This window comes from Arvicola amphibius, chromosome 11 (assembly GCF_903992535.2).
Source record: "Arvicola amphibius chromosome 11, mArvAmp1.2, whole genome shotgun sequence".
Classification (NCBI taxonomy): Eukaryota; Metazoa; Chordata; class Mammalia; order Rodentia; family Cricetidae; genus Arvicola; species Arvicola amphibius.
This window is the reverse complement of record NC_052057.2, coordinates 62,004,789-62,024,595: the sequence shown is the minus strand read 5'-3', so window position 1 is coordinate 62,024,595 and position 19,807 is coordinate 62,004,789. Positions and strand designations below refer to the sequence as shown.

The window sequence follows — 19,807 nt, the reverse complement described above, 5'->3', positions numbered from 1 at the left end:
CAGAGCATACTCTAACTGCAGTCACTCACCAGCCCTGTACTTTCTGCTTTTCAAATTACATCTTATTTACTCTGTGGGACTGAGCAGGGTGGACAGCCAGTGTCTTCATCCACAGCTATCTCAGGCTCCTCAGGGAATTCCTACTCTGCCCGGCTTGACCCCACAGGCCATTCTGCACCTCCAGAGGCGGCTCCTGCGCATGGGTTTCTGGTTGGATGTGGTCAACAAGAGGATGTAGGAGGCAGGAGAAAATCCTGATTCCCCTGGCTCCCATTTTAGCAGGCTCAGCTGTGAGTGGTTACATTTCTCTTCTGAAGTTGCCATTTCTGCCAGGGGATCACTCTTCCAGCTGGAATTCTAGAGTTCTGGTTATTCCTAGGTTCTGGTAATTGCTCTGGTTGTTTGGTTCTTCACGCTACAGTGGTAGTGGGGGTGGCCTTGCCTGATTAGATTCTGGGTTGTCTCACCACCGCTGTTGAGTTCCCCAGCCCCAGCTCTAAGGACATGAGTGTGCCGCCATGGGCACTGCCAGAACTTGAACTATTAACAGGAAACACAGGCTAGCAAAGAACATGAATAGTGGTCTCAGGGAGAGGGGAGTAACAGTGTAATGTTTTTAGTTATCTGTAAGTTTTTTTAAAATAACAAAAGTTTGCAAATTAAAAATAAATACTTGGCCTTTAAGCCCAGTATTCAGGAGGCTAGCTTAGTCTACACAGGGAGTTCCAGAAGTGCCGGGGCTGTGCAGAGACCCTGTCTTTGAAAACCAACCAACCACACATACAAAAAACTGGGAAAGATAATTTTTATGTTAATTTCTAAATTTAAAATATTTATTCTATTTTTAGTGTTTGTTGTTATGTTTTGTCTGTTTTCCCTACTGCCGAGTCCCAGGCCCCTGAGTGCACTAGGTAGGCTACAGTGAGATCCATAGCTACCCATTTTTAACTTTAAATTATTTATATTAATTATTTACTAAATTTTAACTGTTACTTATTCCTTGTCTGGTGTCCTGTCACACACCTTTAATCTCAGCACTCAGAAGGGCTACTCAGAGAGCTCCAGACCAGTCAGGACAAAATAAAACCAACCAAATAAAAACCTGACTTGACTAATGCAGCTTACCTAAATAAGGAGAAAACAAACGTGTTGGAAGGATTATCTCAGCTTCAATGGACCTGAGCAGCTAGCTTTGCTCTACACGGGCGAGGGTGTGCTCCCCTCAAGGCCAAAGCAGGGTCCCCTGCTATATCCAGCTGAAATCAGCCCTCTGTCCACAAACAGACTACTTGCTGTTATGCTGGAGCCAAAGCCACAGGAGGAGGAGAGCCGAAAAAATAGCTAAATAAACAACGCCCAAATTGCCACATGGTCCAAGTGGTCTGGAGGAAGCCAAACCAAGCAAAGCTGCTGGCCAAGCCACGGCGGCCAAGTGTGAACGGCCCATCTGTGCTCAACCTTGGCCTCTCCTCCGGGCTCCAACAGATGTGTTGCCCGCAAAAGCACAGGGCAACAGCTGAAAATTCACCCCCAGTGGAAGGCACTTTTGCTGAGCATCAAAGTCTCTGTCAGCTGAGCTGAACTCTCACAAAAGGCCCTCTTCACGAAGAGCAGCTGATGGCCTGGGAAGGGCAGGAGGGGGCCTGGGAGCTCGAGCTGCCACCTCCTTGCCTAATCTAATATTACAAAGACCCCGATGGCCAGGCTCTCCAGACCACTACAAACTCAGAATTTTAAAAATGTTCTACATAAGATGTGTGGACACTTCCAGCAAGCTCTTCAGATTACTCAGTTGGTGCTGTTGGTTGTAGAGAAATTCTAGAGATTCTTTACCTACGTAGCTAGCTTGAAGACTAAGGGTCTTGGCAACTGGCAACCTTTGACCTCAGCTCTCAGTCAATTATCTGTTTACTACCCACCTACCTACCAACCTATCTACCATCCATCCATCCATCCATCCATCCATCTATCTATCTTTTGTAGTTTGCTGTGTAGCCCAGGATGGCCTTGAACTTGCAATCCTCTGCCTTAGGTTCCTGAATACTGGGACTACAGAGGTCTGTGTCACCACTCCTGACCCACAATCCGATTTTTGTCCCCAAGACAGGGTTTTACTATGTAGCTCTGGCTGTCCTGGAACTCACTATGTCTATACCATACTGGCCTCAAACTCACAGAGATACATCTGCCTCTGCAGCATCACCCCCTGCCTCCATGCTGGGATTAAAGGCATGTGCCATTACACCTGGCCACAACCTTATTTTAAAATGGTTTCATACCTGGGCTATATGGAGTCCCCTTCTATTTTCCTGATAAATCTAGACAGATACTCAGGACTGACAGGATAGTTGCCAGAGGTAGCTTTTAGTCCCAGGACTAGGAACATGGCTGGAATTTGAAGTACGATATGACATGCTTAGGAATACACTGGATTAAAGCAACAGTCTGGAAGCTTCATGAACACCACCACCGTAGCACTATAGCCTAGGCAGTATCACTCTGGCTTTTCTGAGCACTGGAGACTCCCAGGAACGTTATTATTCAATATGGGGACTGTGGAGTATATACAAGTATGTGGGTAGGTGTGTACACTGGGGTGGAGGGAGGACACTTTATGTCTAAATTTCAGAACTGTGGATCAGGTCTCTGTCACACCACACATCCTCTCAACTTGTCTCCAGGGCTTCTTCAGGGTCAGAAGGGACACTGAGATCATTACCAAGGGCCAAAGCTAAAGAAATAAGCCCTTAAAGGATCCCAGCTATAATATTAATTGAGGAAGTAGCCTTATACCTGTGAGTGTATGCTTATGGACCCCCTCCTTTATTTGTAAACTGAGCAGATTAAATGAAATTAGTAGGTGTATGAAGTGAACTCAAAGTAATGAATTCAAACATTAGGTAAGCCCCACCCACACACTTCAGTCAGTCAGTCATCCCTGGCTACATAATGAGGTCGAGACTACCTTGGTCTTGAAGTGAGACTGTCTTAAAGACAACCAACAGCCAAGATCCCTGTAAGTGTGCACAGAATGTATTCGTCCGTGGCTTCTTTCCCCACGGCGTGAAGACTGACATCAGCCCACTGTCCTGGGTATCGGCAGCGTTTCCTCTTTTTTGGTAGTGTGGCGTTCCGCTATACAAACACGCCGTCATTTCCTCTTCCATGTGCCTGCTGGCGGACTTTGCATTGTTTCCGCTTCGGGGTGGTAATGAAGGAAGCTGCAATGAACACTTGTCTGTAAGTTTCTTTGTGGACATGTGTTTTCTAATCTCTTAGGTAAATACATATGTAACAGTAGAGTTGCTGGGTCATATGGTTAGCATATATTTAACTTTGAAAGAAACTGCCAAACTGTTTTTCAAAGTAGTTAAATGCCATTTTGCATTCCCACTGGCAATGAGTGTGCATTCCTGTTGCCAGAACTCAGAACTCTGTCTGCACACTGCGTGTCTCCATGTTCCCCCAGTGCTCACGGCCACACCGCAGCAGCGGAAATGCACCGATGCTGGCCTGCCCAGGGCAGCGGGCAACGGGCTGCCCGAGGGGCACAGGAGTGCTGGCGCTCGTCAGTAGGAGCAGGTTCCTGAGCTAACAGAGATTCCTTGTCATGTATTTTCTTTATCCATGGATTCTAGAAGTAAATTTCATCCTTGAGGTCACCTGTTCCTTCGTAGATGAGGTTGAATGCAAAGGTCAGGATGGTAGTGGACGACGTCTGAGGCCTCTCTGTAGGCCACATGGCTGGCCAGCCCAGCATCCCGTCAGCCCAGATCTCTCTGTAGGCCACATGGCCGGCCAGCCCAGCATCCCGTCAGCCCAGATCTCTTACTCGCACTGGGTCCTCTCCGGGGCTAATCCTGGAGATCTGTGCAACAAGTGCTTAACTTGTGGCAGAAGAGCACACGGCTGCCTGGGTGCCCGAGTTGGCACAGAGCCTCTCCCTGCACCCGGTAAAATGTCCCGGTAAAATGTCTGGAGTCACCACACCCACAAAGTAAATGAAAGTGTCCCTAAGGTGCTGCTGTGGGTCCTGCCTCAGGTGTCCTGGTGCACTTCCAGTTCCGGCCAGAGCTACCCTCACCGCACTGCTGGAGTGTTCTCCTGTCAACCCCAGAGATCACTGGGCGACAGAGATCAGTTACCCTCAGCCGCTTGGTGCTGCTCCCCCCCATATCCAAGGGTGAAAACACAGCATGGTACTAGTGGCTGCATTTATTGTCCTTCCATCTTTTCACGTAATCCACAACAGTCTCATTGACATGGTACCTCCAGAGGCGACACCCCAACTTCAGAGGATGTCCAGGCTCTACATCTGAAGGAACCAGGAATCTGACATTTTCCTTACTTATTGGCACTTCGGGTTTTCCAGGAAGTCTTGTGGAACTGATAGTTAATTCTTAGCCTTCTACAGAAATGGTTTTCTCCTGAGACTACCAGAGTGCCCATACCTTAGGTCATTGCATCACCTTGTGGTCATGACAGGAACTGCAACTTTCTCAGAGCCCCACTCTACCTGAAACCCAGGGAAAAGCCGGCTAGCAGGCACCCTCACAAAGCAGGGACAGCCTGGTGCCCCTCTCACTGCTTCGCTGTGAGGAAAAGGGCCCGAGCTTCTTTCTGCTCGCAGTTTCCTCTGGACTTTCAGTGTTTCCTTCCCACCTGGCCACGAAGTGTTGGTCCAGGGATGGCTGACTATGCCACCCACATGCCACTCTCCTCTGTGGGCTGCGAGGGATCAGTAGATGCTCCAACTCAATCTGCCTCAAGAGCATTGTCTTTATTATTTCTGCTAAGCTCACTGTTCTTATGCCAGGATATAATCAACACAACATTGGGCAATACACACAACTCAAAATGAGCTTCTCCTGCAAACTGGGAATAAGGTTGTATCAAAGATTTGGGGGATGATTAAATGAAATGCTGCATTTAACTCTGATTAAACATGTAAATACAGGGGTTATCAGAAAATACTTCTCATTAAGAGACAGCACTTGTCTTTCCTATACAATTGCAACTCACACTTTGAACTTCTTTACATAAACGGATCCACAAGAGTTATCAGCGAGAGCCTGCAGGAGGTCAGAAAGATCAGACGGTGTCAATAATCACGAGTGCAGGGAAGGCTTTCCCTGCTGGGTTTGTAGCTCACACAAGGTCTGTTAAAACAGTTCCATGTTCCATCACATGGGGCCACATTTAGCAACTTCACAATCGTTCTTCCAGGCGCGACAGGCACACGACCAACTTTGCGACTCAGCAGGTGATGGGAGACAAAATGGCTCTCTTAGGTTCTCAGAGCAGGTCGCTAAGGCTGGAATGTGGCTAATTTGACTCTGGATCATGGCACCTGGATTTACCGTGCAGCACAGGGAACAGGTGCTTCCAAACTTTTGTAACGATAAGCTATAGTATGAAATGCCCCCCACAGCATCCGCTCACACGTAAGTACACAGCGGAAATGAAAACCCGAGAGGACAATGCTGACCTTACATACAGCACATTCTCTCCCCTCCTGTTAGGTAAAGAGTGTTGTTCATCTCTCATTAGATCAACTCACAACCTACTCATGAGTCAAAACTCCCATGCTGGAAGGATCTTGTCTAGAAATTTCTCAAACAACCTCCACTAGATATGTGACCACTGCAAAGACCGAGAGTTCAAATACATACTAAGAATCTAAAAGAATAGACAGGAAAATAAGATGAACTCCACCAACAAGAACAATGTGCTCAGGCAAATGAATTACTCTTCAGTTTGGTAACTCTGGCACTTGGTAGTCAGTTGTCAGCACCAATAACTACAGATATCTGGCCTCCGCAGGCAGACAGGTGACTGAAGCACAGGAGCCGGCTCTTCATCCTCACCGCACTTTCTGGCTGTGCACAGATATGCTACGGAATGTTCCTTTCCCTCTGTCCCACAGGTACTGCTGAGCTTGGCTATCAATGCACACATCTGGAGTTCCTGTAATGATTCTGCGTGAGAGGGATCTTGGCAGCAGGTGGGTCCACACCACAGCAGGGGAGAGCCCATGCAGACAGAGCTTATGTCAGTTGATTTAATGAGATAAAGGGAGTGAAGGTAAAGGAGAGAGAGAGGGAGGGAGGGAGGAGGGGGGAAGGAGAGGAGGAGGAGGAGGAGGAGGAGGAGGAGGAGGAGGAGGAAGAGGAGGAGACAAGTTTTGTCTTTTAACTGGGACGGGGTACTGTCTGCCACATGCACAGGGCTGAGGCACTCTGCCAGGTTTCCGTGGGGCAGGGCCAAGATGCACCTTGAGGCCCGAGGGTACATTTCTGGAGCTCACTCCCTGGATGCATGTGCAAATGCTGATCTATATTTTAAGGTCACCACTTGGTTGATGACAGAACAGTTCCTTTTTTGCAGAAACTATTCTGCCTAGCCTAGCCATTTGGTCCAGAAAGAAAGGGTATGAGAGACTGCGACAGAAAAAGTGGCATTGCAAGAAGTTAAATTAATTCTGCAGAGACCTTTTGAGACACGGTTTGAAATGTAAAAGACCTGAATGACAGCGCTTGCATCCTGCCACAACATCTGAAGACTCCTTTTGTCTCTCAAACTAGTCTAGCCTTTTCATACAGCAACCTCTGCCCACCCAACTCTCAACCTCTGAATGAAGCAGCTGTTCCCTGCTTCCAGGGTGTTCAGCATTTTGCTTGGTGGTGCTCAATGAATACCAGTTTACCAAGTAAACAAAAAGATGGATAGTAGGTGTCCTGTTTTCTTGCTATTTTTTACTACTCAAAATAATTCTGAGTACAAAGGCCAAGGCAGTAAAACATTAGTGACTATCAGTCCCCTCATCTCTGGGGAAGGCTGAGCCTGGAGGAAGAAAACACCAAGAAGAATAAACAGTTCTAAGGACCCGTTTAGTCTACCACCCAGCATTCTGTGAAGGAAGCCTGTGCCCTTCAAATAAATGTTATTTATTTGCATGTGGATGGGTGTGTGCATGCCATGGTGGAGGTCAGAGGACAAGCTGGTGTCAGTCCCTGCCTCCATCATGTTTAGACACCAGGGTCTCTTGTTTAGCGCTGTCTACAGCAGAGAAGCCAGCCTGTGAGGTTCTGGCGAATCTCCCCACTTGCTGTCGGAACCACGGGGATTATGGATCTTCACATTAGTTAGTTCTGAAGATCTGAACTCTGGTCCACATGTTTGCACGACGGCACTTTGCCCACTCTGTGATGAGGCTTCCTCTTTTCCTTCGGTGACTCAGCTGCTTGCTAATTTGCTGAAGTGTGTAGACCTGAGTCAGACCGACACAGTCTCACCATAAGGTGAGAACAAGACTTTTGGTTCCACACCACATTATAAATGTATCTGTTAAAGGTGGTCATTAATGCACTCTGAAAGCATTGGAGCCTGTTCTATGAGCTCTTGTCACACACTGTCCACACCGATGTCAGGACTGCTCGCTCAGATACCCCGGGAATGGCAGGCTAAACAAGAGTTCCGCTCCAGACAGCTGTCAATCATGTCGGCTGCTATCCATGGTTCCAAGCTCTAGCTCTCCTTGAGTCATCAAGTGAGTCCCAGGGTCTCGTGGAGCGCCCTGACACAGACCCGGCTTTTCAGGACACTTTCTCCAGGAAGGATCCTCTTCTCTGAGTCACGGTGGCCTTATTCCTTGGGGCACACCCAGCGAGAACTATTGTACTTCCACCCCAGCTCGTTCAGAGTGATGCTGAGGGAGGCAGCAAGGGTGCTGGACCAAGGCCTTCTCTTTGTTTTCCTCTCTGAATGCATTCAGGGAAGGACAGGGTAGCAATGGTCCTCAAGGCCTTGCTTTGTTTTGTTTCTGAATCATCATTAAGAATGACGACACCCGTGTAAAAATTTAAAACCAGCATACAGTGTCACATAATTTTCAAACAATGCTATAATGTCCTCTAGGTTTAGTAGCGGTGTTGCTGCAGCCCACGAACTAAAAATGCTTCTATACGCAGAGGGTGAAGGGTCATTGAGAAGGCTCAGTGGACAAAGGCACTTGCTACCCAATCTGAGTTCAATCTCCAGAACCCACATAGCAGACGTCTAACCTCCACATGCACACTCAAACACATACAACATAAACAAATATGTGTTAAAAAAATCCAAACCCTGAAAACAGTGGTAATACAAGATTCCTAAAGAGAATTTAGAGACTATGGGTTTGGATGGCGGCTCTGCTGAACTCTGCAGCCAATTATTAGATTATTAAATATATCCTAGGACCTCTATATAGTCTATAAAGTACTGCTGAGAGGACCGAAAAGATTATATAGTCAGTTAACTACTGAGCCCAATACTTAGCACTTCTTTACATTTTTGTTTAGTAAACATAATTTTTCAGGATGGAAGCATACACATTTATGTGTTAACTTTTATGTATTTGGTTATGTAAAAATGAGCAAACCCTTTTGGGCTGACTGAAGCAGAAGAGAAAAAAATACTGATTATCTTTTAAGAGCATTTAGGGACAGGAGGTCTTAGTCCAATATTTCAGCTTCAAACAAGGTAAGGCCGTTTGACAATGCACACACAGGATGGAACATGCACACTGATAGGGACGGCCATGGATATTCTAGTCATTTTTGTCTTGAGTCAGGGAAAATGGCAATGTCAAAGACAACTAAAGCAGAACATGGCGTGTGTGTGCTCAGTCTCAGGAGTGACTAAGCACCAGTCCCTTGGACACAGAATACGGCACGGCACGTAACCCACCTTTCTCTTCCTGGGAATGGGCTCGTCGAAGAGCAGGTTGCTGGCCTCGGCCTCATCAATGCCATCATCAGGTGGCGCGGGGCTACGGAAGGGCTTGAAGCTGTCAGCGGACAATGGCGGCGAGGGTGTGGACGGGTTGGACTGGTCGCTGGGAGCACTCCAGCTCCAATAGCCGCTGCTGCTGCTGCTGGAGGGTGCGCCCTCCTTCCAGGACCCGCTGAGGCTCTCTGTGAGCACAGGGGACAGCGAGTAAGGGCCCATGCTGCATGCAGTAACCCACAGAGGCTGTAAGCAGGAAGCTCTCACCCATCCCAATCACGTGAGTTTCTAAGCAGTTGTTTGAGCAACAATGCAACATGGCTGTCGGGCTCTCTGGTGTGTGTTTTATTGTGCAGTACCCTTTCCTCGGGATTGGTGGAGATTAAACAAAACAAGAAAATAATAGTTATTTCTTGTTCTTGTGGGGCCTCTGGGTTTGCTGGCTGCAAGGCTTCTGCACGTGGTATCCTACCTACTAGCCACCAAGTTGCTCCCTCTGGTTCCAATCCCCCCCCCTTTTTTTTAAAAAAAAAGGCATTACTCATTGACTATGGTTCTTGGGATGTATGTCTAAGAAATCAGATTTAAGACTTCAGACTATTGAAAATGGTGCTTTCCAGACCAGCAGAGCGACTTCCCAGTGCTGAGCCAACAAGTAACCGTGTCTTCCACTCTGACTGCTGTTATACCCTTAACCTTAATTTTCAAAGTTAGTGTGTAAAATAGTGGGCTTTATAATGACATTTCTACACATCTGCGTCCCTACACCTGATTCCAAGCTCCCCCTTCCCTCTGGCCCCTCTTTGCTCCCCAACTTCTGCATTCACACTGTGCATCCCAATTCCCTCTACTTAATGGAGCTCACCAGCAGTTTCAAGCACTGTTACGCCTGTCACTCAGAGCAGAGCAGAGCATCCCCATCTGACAGTGGCACAGGAAGTTCATCTACCTGCTGCTCTCTAACTGGTAAGTGACCCTGGGCAGCCAGGGCCAGGGCCTGGTTTGCTAGAGGCCCTTGGTCCTCCAGAGCATCCTCCTATGCTGGATCGCATCTGCATTTATTGGCAGCCCCACTGACTGAACTGTGTGCAGCTGAAGTGTAGGAGTCTGATGCAGAGATCTCTTCCTATGTGTCAGAGGAGGGGACTTGTAACCACTGTAGATTAGCTTTATCTTTCAAGATGTCCAAGCCTGATTAGCATTTATGTAAATTCTACTTTCTTTTTAGATAATCCTCTTCCATATATATGTTCATTGTGAATATATTCAAACTCTACTTGTGAGAGAAGAGGAAATCCCAAAATGCTTCATTAAAAATCCTATTAATGTCTGTGTAATTACTAATGAAGCAAAAAATGAGTAGCAGATTAGTATTTGTAGAGAAATCCCTACCCTTATCTAGTTACAGAATTCCAGAAAGTTACTCAGCTACATTAAGCAAAAAGTTTAGTAAAAGTCGTCGTTTGAATGGAAGTAGAAGATGCCCACTTTATGATGGTAAGACTCTGGCAGAATTACATGGTCTTTTTTGCATGCGTGCACCTGCTGGCATCACAAAGCCAGCTTGGTATTTCCTCCCTAATGGAGAGAGACGGATGCACACAGCAGACTGCACTACTCTCCAATGACAAGACAGCCTATGGTCCTGCAGCCAGCGTCCTCACATCCTCCATAGAGACGTGCACAACGAAATCAGGTGCTGGGTGTGTGGTCGCAGGACGAGGAGGAATGAATTGCTTTTGAGAACTAGCTATTGTCATGGTGTGCTACTTCACTTCACATGAACGTCAGTGGTGTATTTGCCGACCAGTCTGTGAATACTTCCTTCACTCCTTAGCCAGGAAGACTAGCTAACACAGAAATGGACCCTTGAGGATTTGTTTTGTTTCCTGGGCTGTAGATTTCCTTATCTTAAGCAAGTATTAGTCAAACATGCAGATGGGCACAGTTGGGCTCTTAGCTCTTGCAGAGCTACCTTTTAACAGGAAAACCCTCCTCAGTCACAGAAAAGGACCACAACAGGTACCCCAAACTCACTGATGTACCCAAATTCTGGAGAATGGCTTTCATCCTCTAAAAACTAATGGATTTATTATTATTAATTGCTTTCCTTACCTAAAAATTTGCTTCCTTTTGCAAATCAAATGAGATATATCAAATTCAGTAGTTGAATAGTTCTTTTTAAAAATATTTTATTTATTTTGAGGCAAGGTCTCTCTGTGTGGGCCAGGCTGGCCTCATTAATTCACAGAGATCCATCTGCTTTTGCCTTTTCAGTGATGAGATTAAAGGCATCTGCCATCACGCCTAGCTAAGTTGTTATTTTTTAAAACTATAAACGAACACTGACATACTCCATTGCTGTGCTAAAGAAGTGCATATTGACGTATGAAAAGGTTTATTTTAATTTTAACCTTTAAATACAAAGGAACAGTAGAAATGTTCTCAAAAAAAGAATCCTATAGCAAAAATAATGATTAATTTAAGAATATCCTTTTCCCTGTAAGAATTCAGAGTCATTCCTAGAATATTTTGGGCCATTCCAGTTTTCTTCCTCCAGCAATGCTGCCTGGCTGAGAAAGGTAACTCTGGGTGTTCATTGCCAAGGGGCCCCCAAAAGGCCAGACCACTAACCAAAAATGGTCACGGCACCTCAGTGCATGTGCTTCTGCAGTGTCTAAGTTCATCTACGTATACGTCTATATTTAAAAACCACATGTACACACATACAAACATGTATGCAGCCTGACTTCCTAACCCTGACTTCCACTGTCTGGATGGATCACTTTAGCAGCTTGCTCAAGTCTCAGAAGGCAGACTTCCAGCCAGGCATACAGGATCCGTCTCAATGAAGCTCCTATTGTCCTCCGCCCAACTCTGCCTCCCACTCTCTGCTTTCCCAGTTTATCACAAGGATTAAATGAAGCAGTCTCACACTACGATCAGGAAGGCAGATCTGGAATCAGGAGGACGGGAACTAGAAATGTAGCTCCACCTCACACAAGCCAATGAGTCCACACATGCCTTGGTTCACCTATCTATACAGCAGCGATAATAACAGCATCTCGTACGCTGGGTGGTAGAAATGCAATGAGAGAAAGCGAGCAGAATACTCAGCAGATAATTAAGTCAGTGCTTAATTAATATGTTATTAATGAGGCCATGACTGAGTCTTCTTTTCCGAAAGAGACTGCGTACTCTCTATGAGTATGGACACTATTTATACTCTATTGATACATTCAAATCATCTAGGTGGTACCTATATATACTGAATTCAAGACTGGACTAAATAATTCTCTTTGGTTATGAAGTGTGGGATAATGCTTTAACAAACTGCTGGATCTTCACTGAGTTCGCTGATCCAACTATCTCCCAATCAGAAAGAAATTGTGTGAGGAAAACAAGTTCATTAGACCACTCTCCCTTTGCCTGGGGAAAAGGAACATAAGTACTGCACAGATGTGTTCTCGGAAGGCAGCAAACATGTGACAGAACTCAGTAAATGTGAGCTGCCCAGGTGAGGACTTGAGAATGCTGGGGTCTTAGGAGGAGGAGGGTCGGTGGTCCAGGGTCTTCACTTCCCCCCATTTCCCCTGATCTGAAATAAGGTCCCCAGGAGAGGCCTTGCTTTTTCCCAGAGCGCATACCCTAGGCTTACCATTGGGCCGCACGGGAGGACTTCGGACCAAAGGGCTAGTTGACAAGCTGGTTAGTACCATGGCTGCGGTCACCTTGTCCATGTCCAGTTCCTCTGAAGACTTTCTGTAAAACAGGAAAAAGTGCTGTCTGTCTGTGCTCACTCTACCCACGGTCAAGCAAGGTATGATAGGCTGCCACATTTACTTTGGGACGTAACCTCGGGAAAATCCAACGTTCAGCTAGTGGATTTCTATGTAAGAGGTCAAGCGGTCCAATCAAAGCCATATACAGCAGGAAGAAAGGGGACCTTCTTCATCGTTTGTCCAGCAACTATTTATTGAGTGTGCAGATGAGCCAGGCAGATGCTGCTGCGGGCACCAGTACACAATGAATAACAGACAAACCAACAGGAATAAAAGAATCTCTGACAGTGGCAAGCACTATGAAGGGAATTAGTGTCAACATAATAGTGCCTGAGCATCTCTGAGGAGTGACTTCTGGGTGATGGGAAGCTGAGGAGGCTCAGCTCTGGGAGTGGAGAGACGTGTATCTCTACAGCAGCCTGAGGTACACCAGATGAGTTCTCCAAGGAGAGAGGAGAGAGGCGCAAGCTGTTTCCACTGGGCCCTGTGCCCATGGAACGTTCGCCTTTACTCCACGTGGATATGAGTCCCTGAGCCCATGACATCATACGGTTAGTACCTGACAACGGCTGAGCTGGCATCATGCAGAGCAGAGGTCAGGAAGCGTAAAAATGGTGCCTGGGGGCAGTGGCTGCTGACTCTGTGGGACTGGTGGGGAGAGACCAGAACAGTGGTGTCTGGACTGGATATTCCCTAGAGCCTCCACTGAGATGACAGCAACTAGGCGAAATAAACATCCAAGGTGGTTAAACCCGAGGGTCCCTCCGGTCTTCTCCCCCGCCCTGTGTGTGTGTGTGTGTGTGTGTGTGTGTGTGTATGTGCGTAGGCTTCAGGCTGAGGCTGGGGATCTTCCTGCACTGCTCTCTTCTTTCCCACTGAGGCAGCAGTGCTAGCCAGTGCTTGGGGGCTTCCCACCTACACCTTCTGGGGCCGGAATCACAGGCGAGCACCTGGCATTCGGTTGGATTTCTGAGCATCTGGACTCCAGTGTTTTCATCACTGAGCAGCCTCCTCAGCCTTCAATCTCTGTTTCTCATTCTAGTCTCTGTCTTCCTTAAGGAAGAATGGGGCATGGGAACGGCTATGGCAATCACTGAGGCAGACAAAAAGGCTGCTCTGGTTTAATTCTGACCAGCTAAGTATGGATCTGCAAGGCAGCCATTATGGTGACTGAGTCAGCCTATGTGAGCTTGTTTCCAAGGAGAAGCTACAACCGAGAGGCAAGAATGTATGTAGTGCATCGACACAAAGTAAGCGACACCACCTCCTGGGAGAGGAGCATTTCCAGTTAGGGAGTAGTCCGGGAGGCCCAGCAGAGGACTACTGAGCCACACTTGCAGGTGGACTGTCACTCCGACAGATGCGGCTTCCCTTCACAGGTGTGCTGCAGGATTTGCAAGAGCAGCAAACTCTAGACCTCAGGATCTCACAGCACTGCTTCACAGCGGATGAAAAAGAAATTCTTCCACTGAGAAAAGCCAAACAGTCCTTTACTAGTGTGTGTGTGTGTGTGTGTGTGTGTGAGAGAGAGAGAGAGAGAGAGAGAGAGAGAGAGAGAGAGAGAGAGAGAGAGAGAGAGAGAGAGAGAGAGAATGCACGCGCAGGGGAAACTGCCTGAGATGGTGATCTCATCATCTTGATGGCATTTAGAATTGCCATAGCAACAAACCTCTGGGCCTGTCTGTGGGGAACTTACTAGATTGGGTGACCTGAGGTAGAAGACCTGCCTTAGACGTGGGCTGCAGCATTCTATGGCTTGGAGGCTATACTTAATCAAAGGGAGAGTGCTAGTTTAGCATAACCATTTATCACTGTCTGCTTCTGACTTCAGAAACAAGATGGGCTGCCCTCGGCTTCCCGGCAGTGATGGGTGGTTCTCTCAAACTGTGAGCAAAAATAAGCCCTCCCTTAGGTTGCTTCTGTCAGCCATTTTGCCATAGCAACAAGACAGGCACATAATACATTGCTCAATTAATTTCACCATGAAGTTACCAAAAACCAAAACCCAAAAACTTTCTGATACCCAAGACAGTACTAAATTATTCCAAGTTTATTGTTTCACTCCAAGGCACTGGAGGATGGCAACCTTTGACATTTTCCCATGTAATTCTACTCAAAATCCCTTATGTGCTCACACCCCAGACTGTGCCATCGAAAGGTGAGTTATTTGTTTCGGTGACTGGCAAGTAAAAACACTTGTATAAGCAAGCAGGAGCAGGGACAACGAAACTGCTTCCATGGACGCTGACGAGACTGGGAAGCAGGAATCTCTGTGTACACAGTCAGAGCCAGCTCCGAAGGAAGGCCATGGAGATCTCAAGCTCGCTCCAGGTTGGAAGCTTTCTCCATGCTGGCTAGTCTTCGCACACTCATGCTACACTACTGACCAGCGCAGGATATACCCAGAAGTACAGTACTGGAAAGTCTCAGGGGAACAACCAACCGCTTTCTGTTGGAACTGGATCCTCCCTGCAGGAAGGAACTGACAGCTGGTACTGTGAACCTGGCTAAAAGCCTGTGGCAGGGGAGGTCAGAGGCACTAGTGGGCAAGTGGCAGCTGCTGCTTCTGAGTGACCGCTGACGTCCACAGATGAATGTGCCTGCAGCTTTGCTCAGAACAGCCTCTTTCTGGGGTGGACAGCAGGAAGCGCAGAGACCTAACCAGTGCAGGGCTGGAAATAAGTGACTGTTGAATGCCCAGTCACGACCTGGACATCTCTGTCACTCCCTCCCAGGCTCAGTGGAATGCTGAAGTCAAAGGCAGCTGTGAGTACCCGCATTAGACCTGCTTAAAAGATGGAAGGGGCGGGGCTAACGAGGCCCACCCCTCCCTAAGGATGGTTGCTGGAGGAAGCAGAGACTTTCTTCCCACTGTTAAGCCACTTGGTAAGGTATACAGTCCTGTAAACAACCTCACACCCCTAGACACCCTCAACGATTGGCTCACCTAAACAAACACACAAGTCAAATTTAGGAAAGGACAAAAAAAAAAGATATTAAAGTAGAAAAAAGAAGAAGGGATAAGGACAGGGAGGTAAAGAAGGTAATACATATAAACATGATCAAAATACATTATATAATGTATGAAATACCACAATGAAACTGTTTCTATATAACTAATAAATGCTAATAAAACATTAACAAAAACCAAAAAGCTGGCTTATGTGATTTTAAAATGAGAACAAACACATCACTGTACATTTAATAATAAGCTGTACATTTATTTTATATTGCCAAAGCTACTAGTACATTTCAAAGTAATTACTGACTGGCATAAAACAGATTTCCAAAGAAGAATAAGAAAATAATATAAATTAGTGTAAGCAAATATTTTTTAATGTTTGTTGAAGTTTTGCCTTTCTTCCTTGGTGAGCAGCGTTTCACTATGGTTCTCCTTGCCTGCTTGAAACTTGCTGTGTGGATGGGCTGGCCTCGCTGCTGCAGCAATCCTCCCGCCTCAGCCTCCAGAGTGCTGCTGCCCCAGCTAACCAGACTGTTTACTTATCTGGATTACCTTTATCTTTCCCATTAGTGCTGGAGGTCATGGCCACCAACAAAACCAAAGGAATGTATGGCTTGTGATCACTTTATCCAGATCTCTTAAGAAGAATTTGGATCAAGTTATGAGACAACAGCCCTTGTGCCGAGTGGTGCTTTTGTTTTTATCTTTGTTAATTTCTTTTGGTACAGTACTATCTAATTACTGATTAATTAGTGCTACAGATTCGAATCCTTATAATTAACATGAAGAGATGATACATGAAGTTGAATCTGCTCCACTGGAGGAAACCGCTGTTAGGCCTGCTGGTAGATTCGGAGTGGCTGAGGGGTGCCAGGAGCCAAAATGGATGTTCTCCCTTAATGTGAAACTGAATTTACTATTGCAAACCACACCCATCCCTCATTTACTAAAGGCAGAGACCTAACTAAAAATTAATCTCTCTGCCACACTTGAGTTTTATGGAAGTGAGTAGTACTTAGAATTATGGTTAAGGGGACAGGAATCTTCACTGCCATTTCATGTGCTTTGCAGAACTGGTGAACAAGATCAAGTCATCAGATGACTTTGAGTCGCTCTGTCTCACCATCTGCAGGGCCCTGGGTAAATTCTTAAGCTGAGTCTCGAAATGGTTTCTTCATCCAGACAAGGCCTCTTAGAGGACAAATGAGAAAGCAGACATGAGCACCAGCGTGAGTCTCAGCGTTCCTGCCCAAGTCCAAGCTCCCCAGCGGGTACTGACATTCACATCCGTGAATATATCCATGGCGTGTCCCCAGGAAGGCATTCTCTTGCTCCTTACTCAAACCCAACAGCAGAAGTTGTCTTCTGTCTCCTCTCCTTCCTCTTCTACGCTCCCCCTTAGTGTGTGTGCATGCGTGCGCGTGTGGACACGCATGCTAGCGCATGACGTATTTCATGCGTGCACGTGTGGACACACATGCTAGCGCATGACGTATTTCATGAATGACAAAACTGCTCCCGTCTCCTCTGTAAGAGGCTTGTGGAGGCGCAGCTGTGGGCTCCTTGCGAGGACAAGTTGGTGCTGTGACAAAGATACAACTTAGCACTCCAGAGTCTCCGCAGACAGCAGGGCAGACTCTGTGCAGAAAGAGTCCATGCTATTGATACTCTAGGAGTGCTGTGTGCTGGAGGCTGCACCAGATGAGAGTTTACTGTCTCCAGGTAAAACAACCGCCTGCCCTCTGAGTTCTAGTGGAGAACCAGACTTTAATCTGCCTCCCTTCCTCCCTCCTCTTCCCTTTCTCCCTACTGCCCCTCCTTTCTGGCAACAGGTACACACCAGGAGGAAGATCATGTGAGAACCTGTCCAGGTGAGTGGGAAGAAGGATGCTGAGGTTGAAGCCAGCCTAGAAGCTACAGTCTCGGGAAGGACGGGTGAGGGCAAGGCTGCTGAGGGGGACAGGCTGAGACTGTGCAGCCTGGAATGGCTTCTGCCTTCTGGGAGGATTCTCATCCTATTTTCAAGACTCTAATAGGCACTAGAGGTTCATCATGGGACATAGTGGGGACAGGCTGAGAAAGGTTCACGAGCAGCCAGATCTGACATTCAGAGCGCTCCCTCTGGCTGCCTGTGAAAAACAACTTCCTGAGTTTAACAAGAGGTCTGTGGCAACAGGCTGCTGGATGACGTCATCTGTGACCTGAGGAGAAGATCAGGGAAGTGTGGGCAGTCTCAGCGAACACAGGCCTCGGGTCCCAGGTTCTCACAGCTATGGCAGGGGCTTGTGTGCTCAGCCACTGTTTCTGCCTTTTATTCTTTGGAGCTGCGCACTGTCTTAATCTCTGCTCGGAGGAATGTCAACCTACTGTCTCCCCTGCCCTCCTCTATCAGCCAGGGGGAAGCACTGCACCCCAGGGTGTCATGAATACCATTTATCTACAATTAAAGTGCTGCAGTAAGAACTGGAAATAAAGATGAATAATACCTTTCTTAAATTAGTGTAAATGTAGCTCCCTGGCAAACTACGAAAATCTGCTGTCTAGACTAAAATCAGTCACTTCTCTTGCTTTTAGGGTTGGGCTCAAACCCAGGACCCTGCACACATGTGCTGAGAGTTCAGCAGCTTGGGAGTCTCAGGAGTGTCTGGAAACAAGCTAGAAATGAAATCTTCTCTTTTGGAGATGTTACAGCATCCATGCTTAGTTTTGGAATCGAGGAAGGTTTTACTAAGAGTTTGGGAAATGAGATCTGACAACTATTCATGTGATTAGGCACAAAAGCTTCTTTTTCTATAGGAATCTTGTAAGAAAAGAATTGATGTTGCAGTGGTTTGAATAAAAATGGCCCCCATATGATGTGAGATTCTCCCTCTGCATGCTGTGAACACCATTGGTTAATAAAGAAACTGTCTTGGCCTGTGATAGGGCAAAAGAATAGAGCTAGGCGGGGAAAACTAAACTGAATGCTGGGAAAAGAAAGGCAGAGTTTAGAGAAGCCATGTAGCCCCGGCCAGAGACAGACACCTGACAGAACTTTATTCGGTAAGCCTCAGCCATGTGGCAATATACAGATTAATAGAGATGGGTTAGTTTAGGATATGAGTTAGTCAGAAATACGCTTAAGCTATTGGCCAAACAATATTTCAGAAAATATTGTTTCTGTGTGATTATTTCGGGAGTCTGGGTGGCCGGGAAATGAACAAGCAGCTTCCTTACTACACCCATAGGCCATATTTGAATGCTTAGTCATTAGCCTTGTTGGAGAAAGTGTGTCACTGGGTGGGTTTTGAGATTTCAAAAGCTCAAGCCAGGCCCAGTGTTGCTTTCTCTTCCTGCTGCCTGTGGGTCCAGATGTAGAACTCTCAGCTACCTCTCCAGCACCATGTCTGCCTGTACACTGTATCCTGTCATGACGATAGTGAATTAAACCTCTAGAACTATAAGCAAGCACCAGTTAAATGCTTTCCTACATAAAAGTTGCTGTGGCCATGACGTCCCTTCACAATCGAACACTGACTATGACAGACGTTAGCATCCCTAACTTAGGCACTCTCTACCTTGTTTTGTTTTCTGATCTAGGTCTCCCACTGGGCCTGGTAATTAGGCTGGACTGGATACTCAGTGAGCCCCAAGATCTGCCTTTCTTTGCCTCCCCGCACTGGGATCACAAGTGCTTGCCACCACGCCTGGCTTTTCACACGGATAATGGGAAATCATATTACATGATTGCATGGAAAGCATTTTACCAAATGAGCTATCTCCCCAGCCATACGTTTAGCTGCTGAATCTTTTAAAGATTACAGGGAAACTCAAGAGAAACATTTTGTAGTCTCGATCAAACAACAGAAAAATTAAACACAACCCAACAAGGCAACATCAACCAAGACTTCCGAAACTACCTGTGTTGAAGATACACTTCTAATGTATGATGAACGGATAAATACATGAAAAGAATGGCTCTTGGAAATCACTGCACATTTCTAAACCATTGGAAGACGGCAGAGTCCAAGATGTGGTGGTTGGATCAATGGCAGAGTATGCATCCAATAGCCACTGGATTCATCCAAGTGGTAACAGGATTGAGGACAGGACACTGTGGTCTTTGACAAAGCAAGAAGGACCAGGATGCCAGCAAGAAAGGACAGAGATGGAAGGAGCTTCAAAGCAGCAGGCTTATCCAAGAACCTTCAGCACAGAAGCAATAACGACGAGTGTGTGTGTGTGTGTGTGTGTGTGTGTGTGTGTGTGTGTGTGTAGAACACTATAAATACAAATTGCCCAAAATAATGGAGCAATG

The 19,807-nt window shown here is 46.7% G+C and overlaps 1 protein-coding gene across 1 annotated transcript in view; it reads right to left on the bottom strand.

Annotated features, from left to right (window-relative positions):
- The window catches only part of Znf704 (zinc finger protein 704), a 199,651-nt gene that overhangs the window by 29,027 nt on the left and 150,817 nt on the right, over positions 1-19,807 (bottom strand). The window contains 2 exon segments of the mRNA XM_042055945.1: positions 8,728-8,954; positions 12,425-12,528. Of these exon segments, the coding sequence (XP_041911879.1) occupies positions 8,728-8,954; positions 12,425-12,528 (331 nt within the window).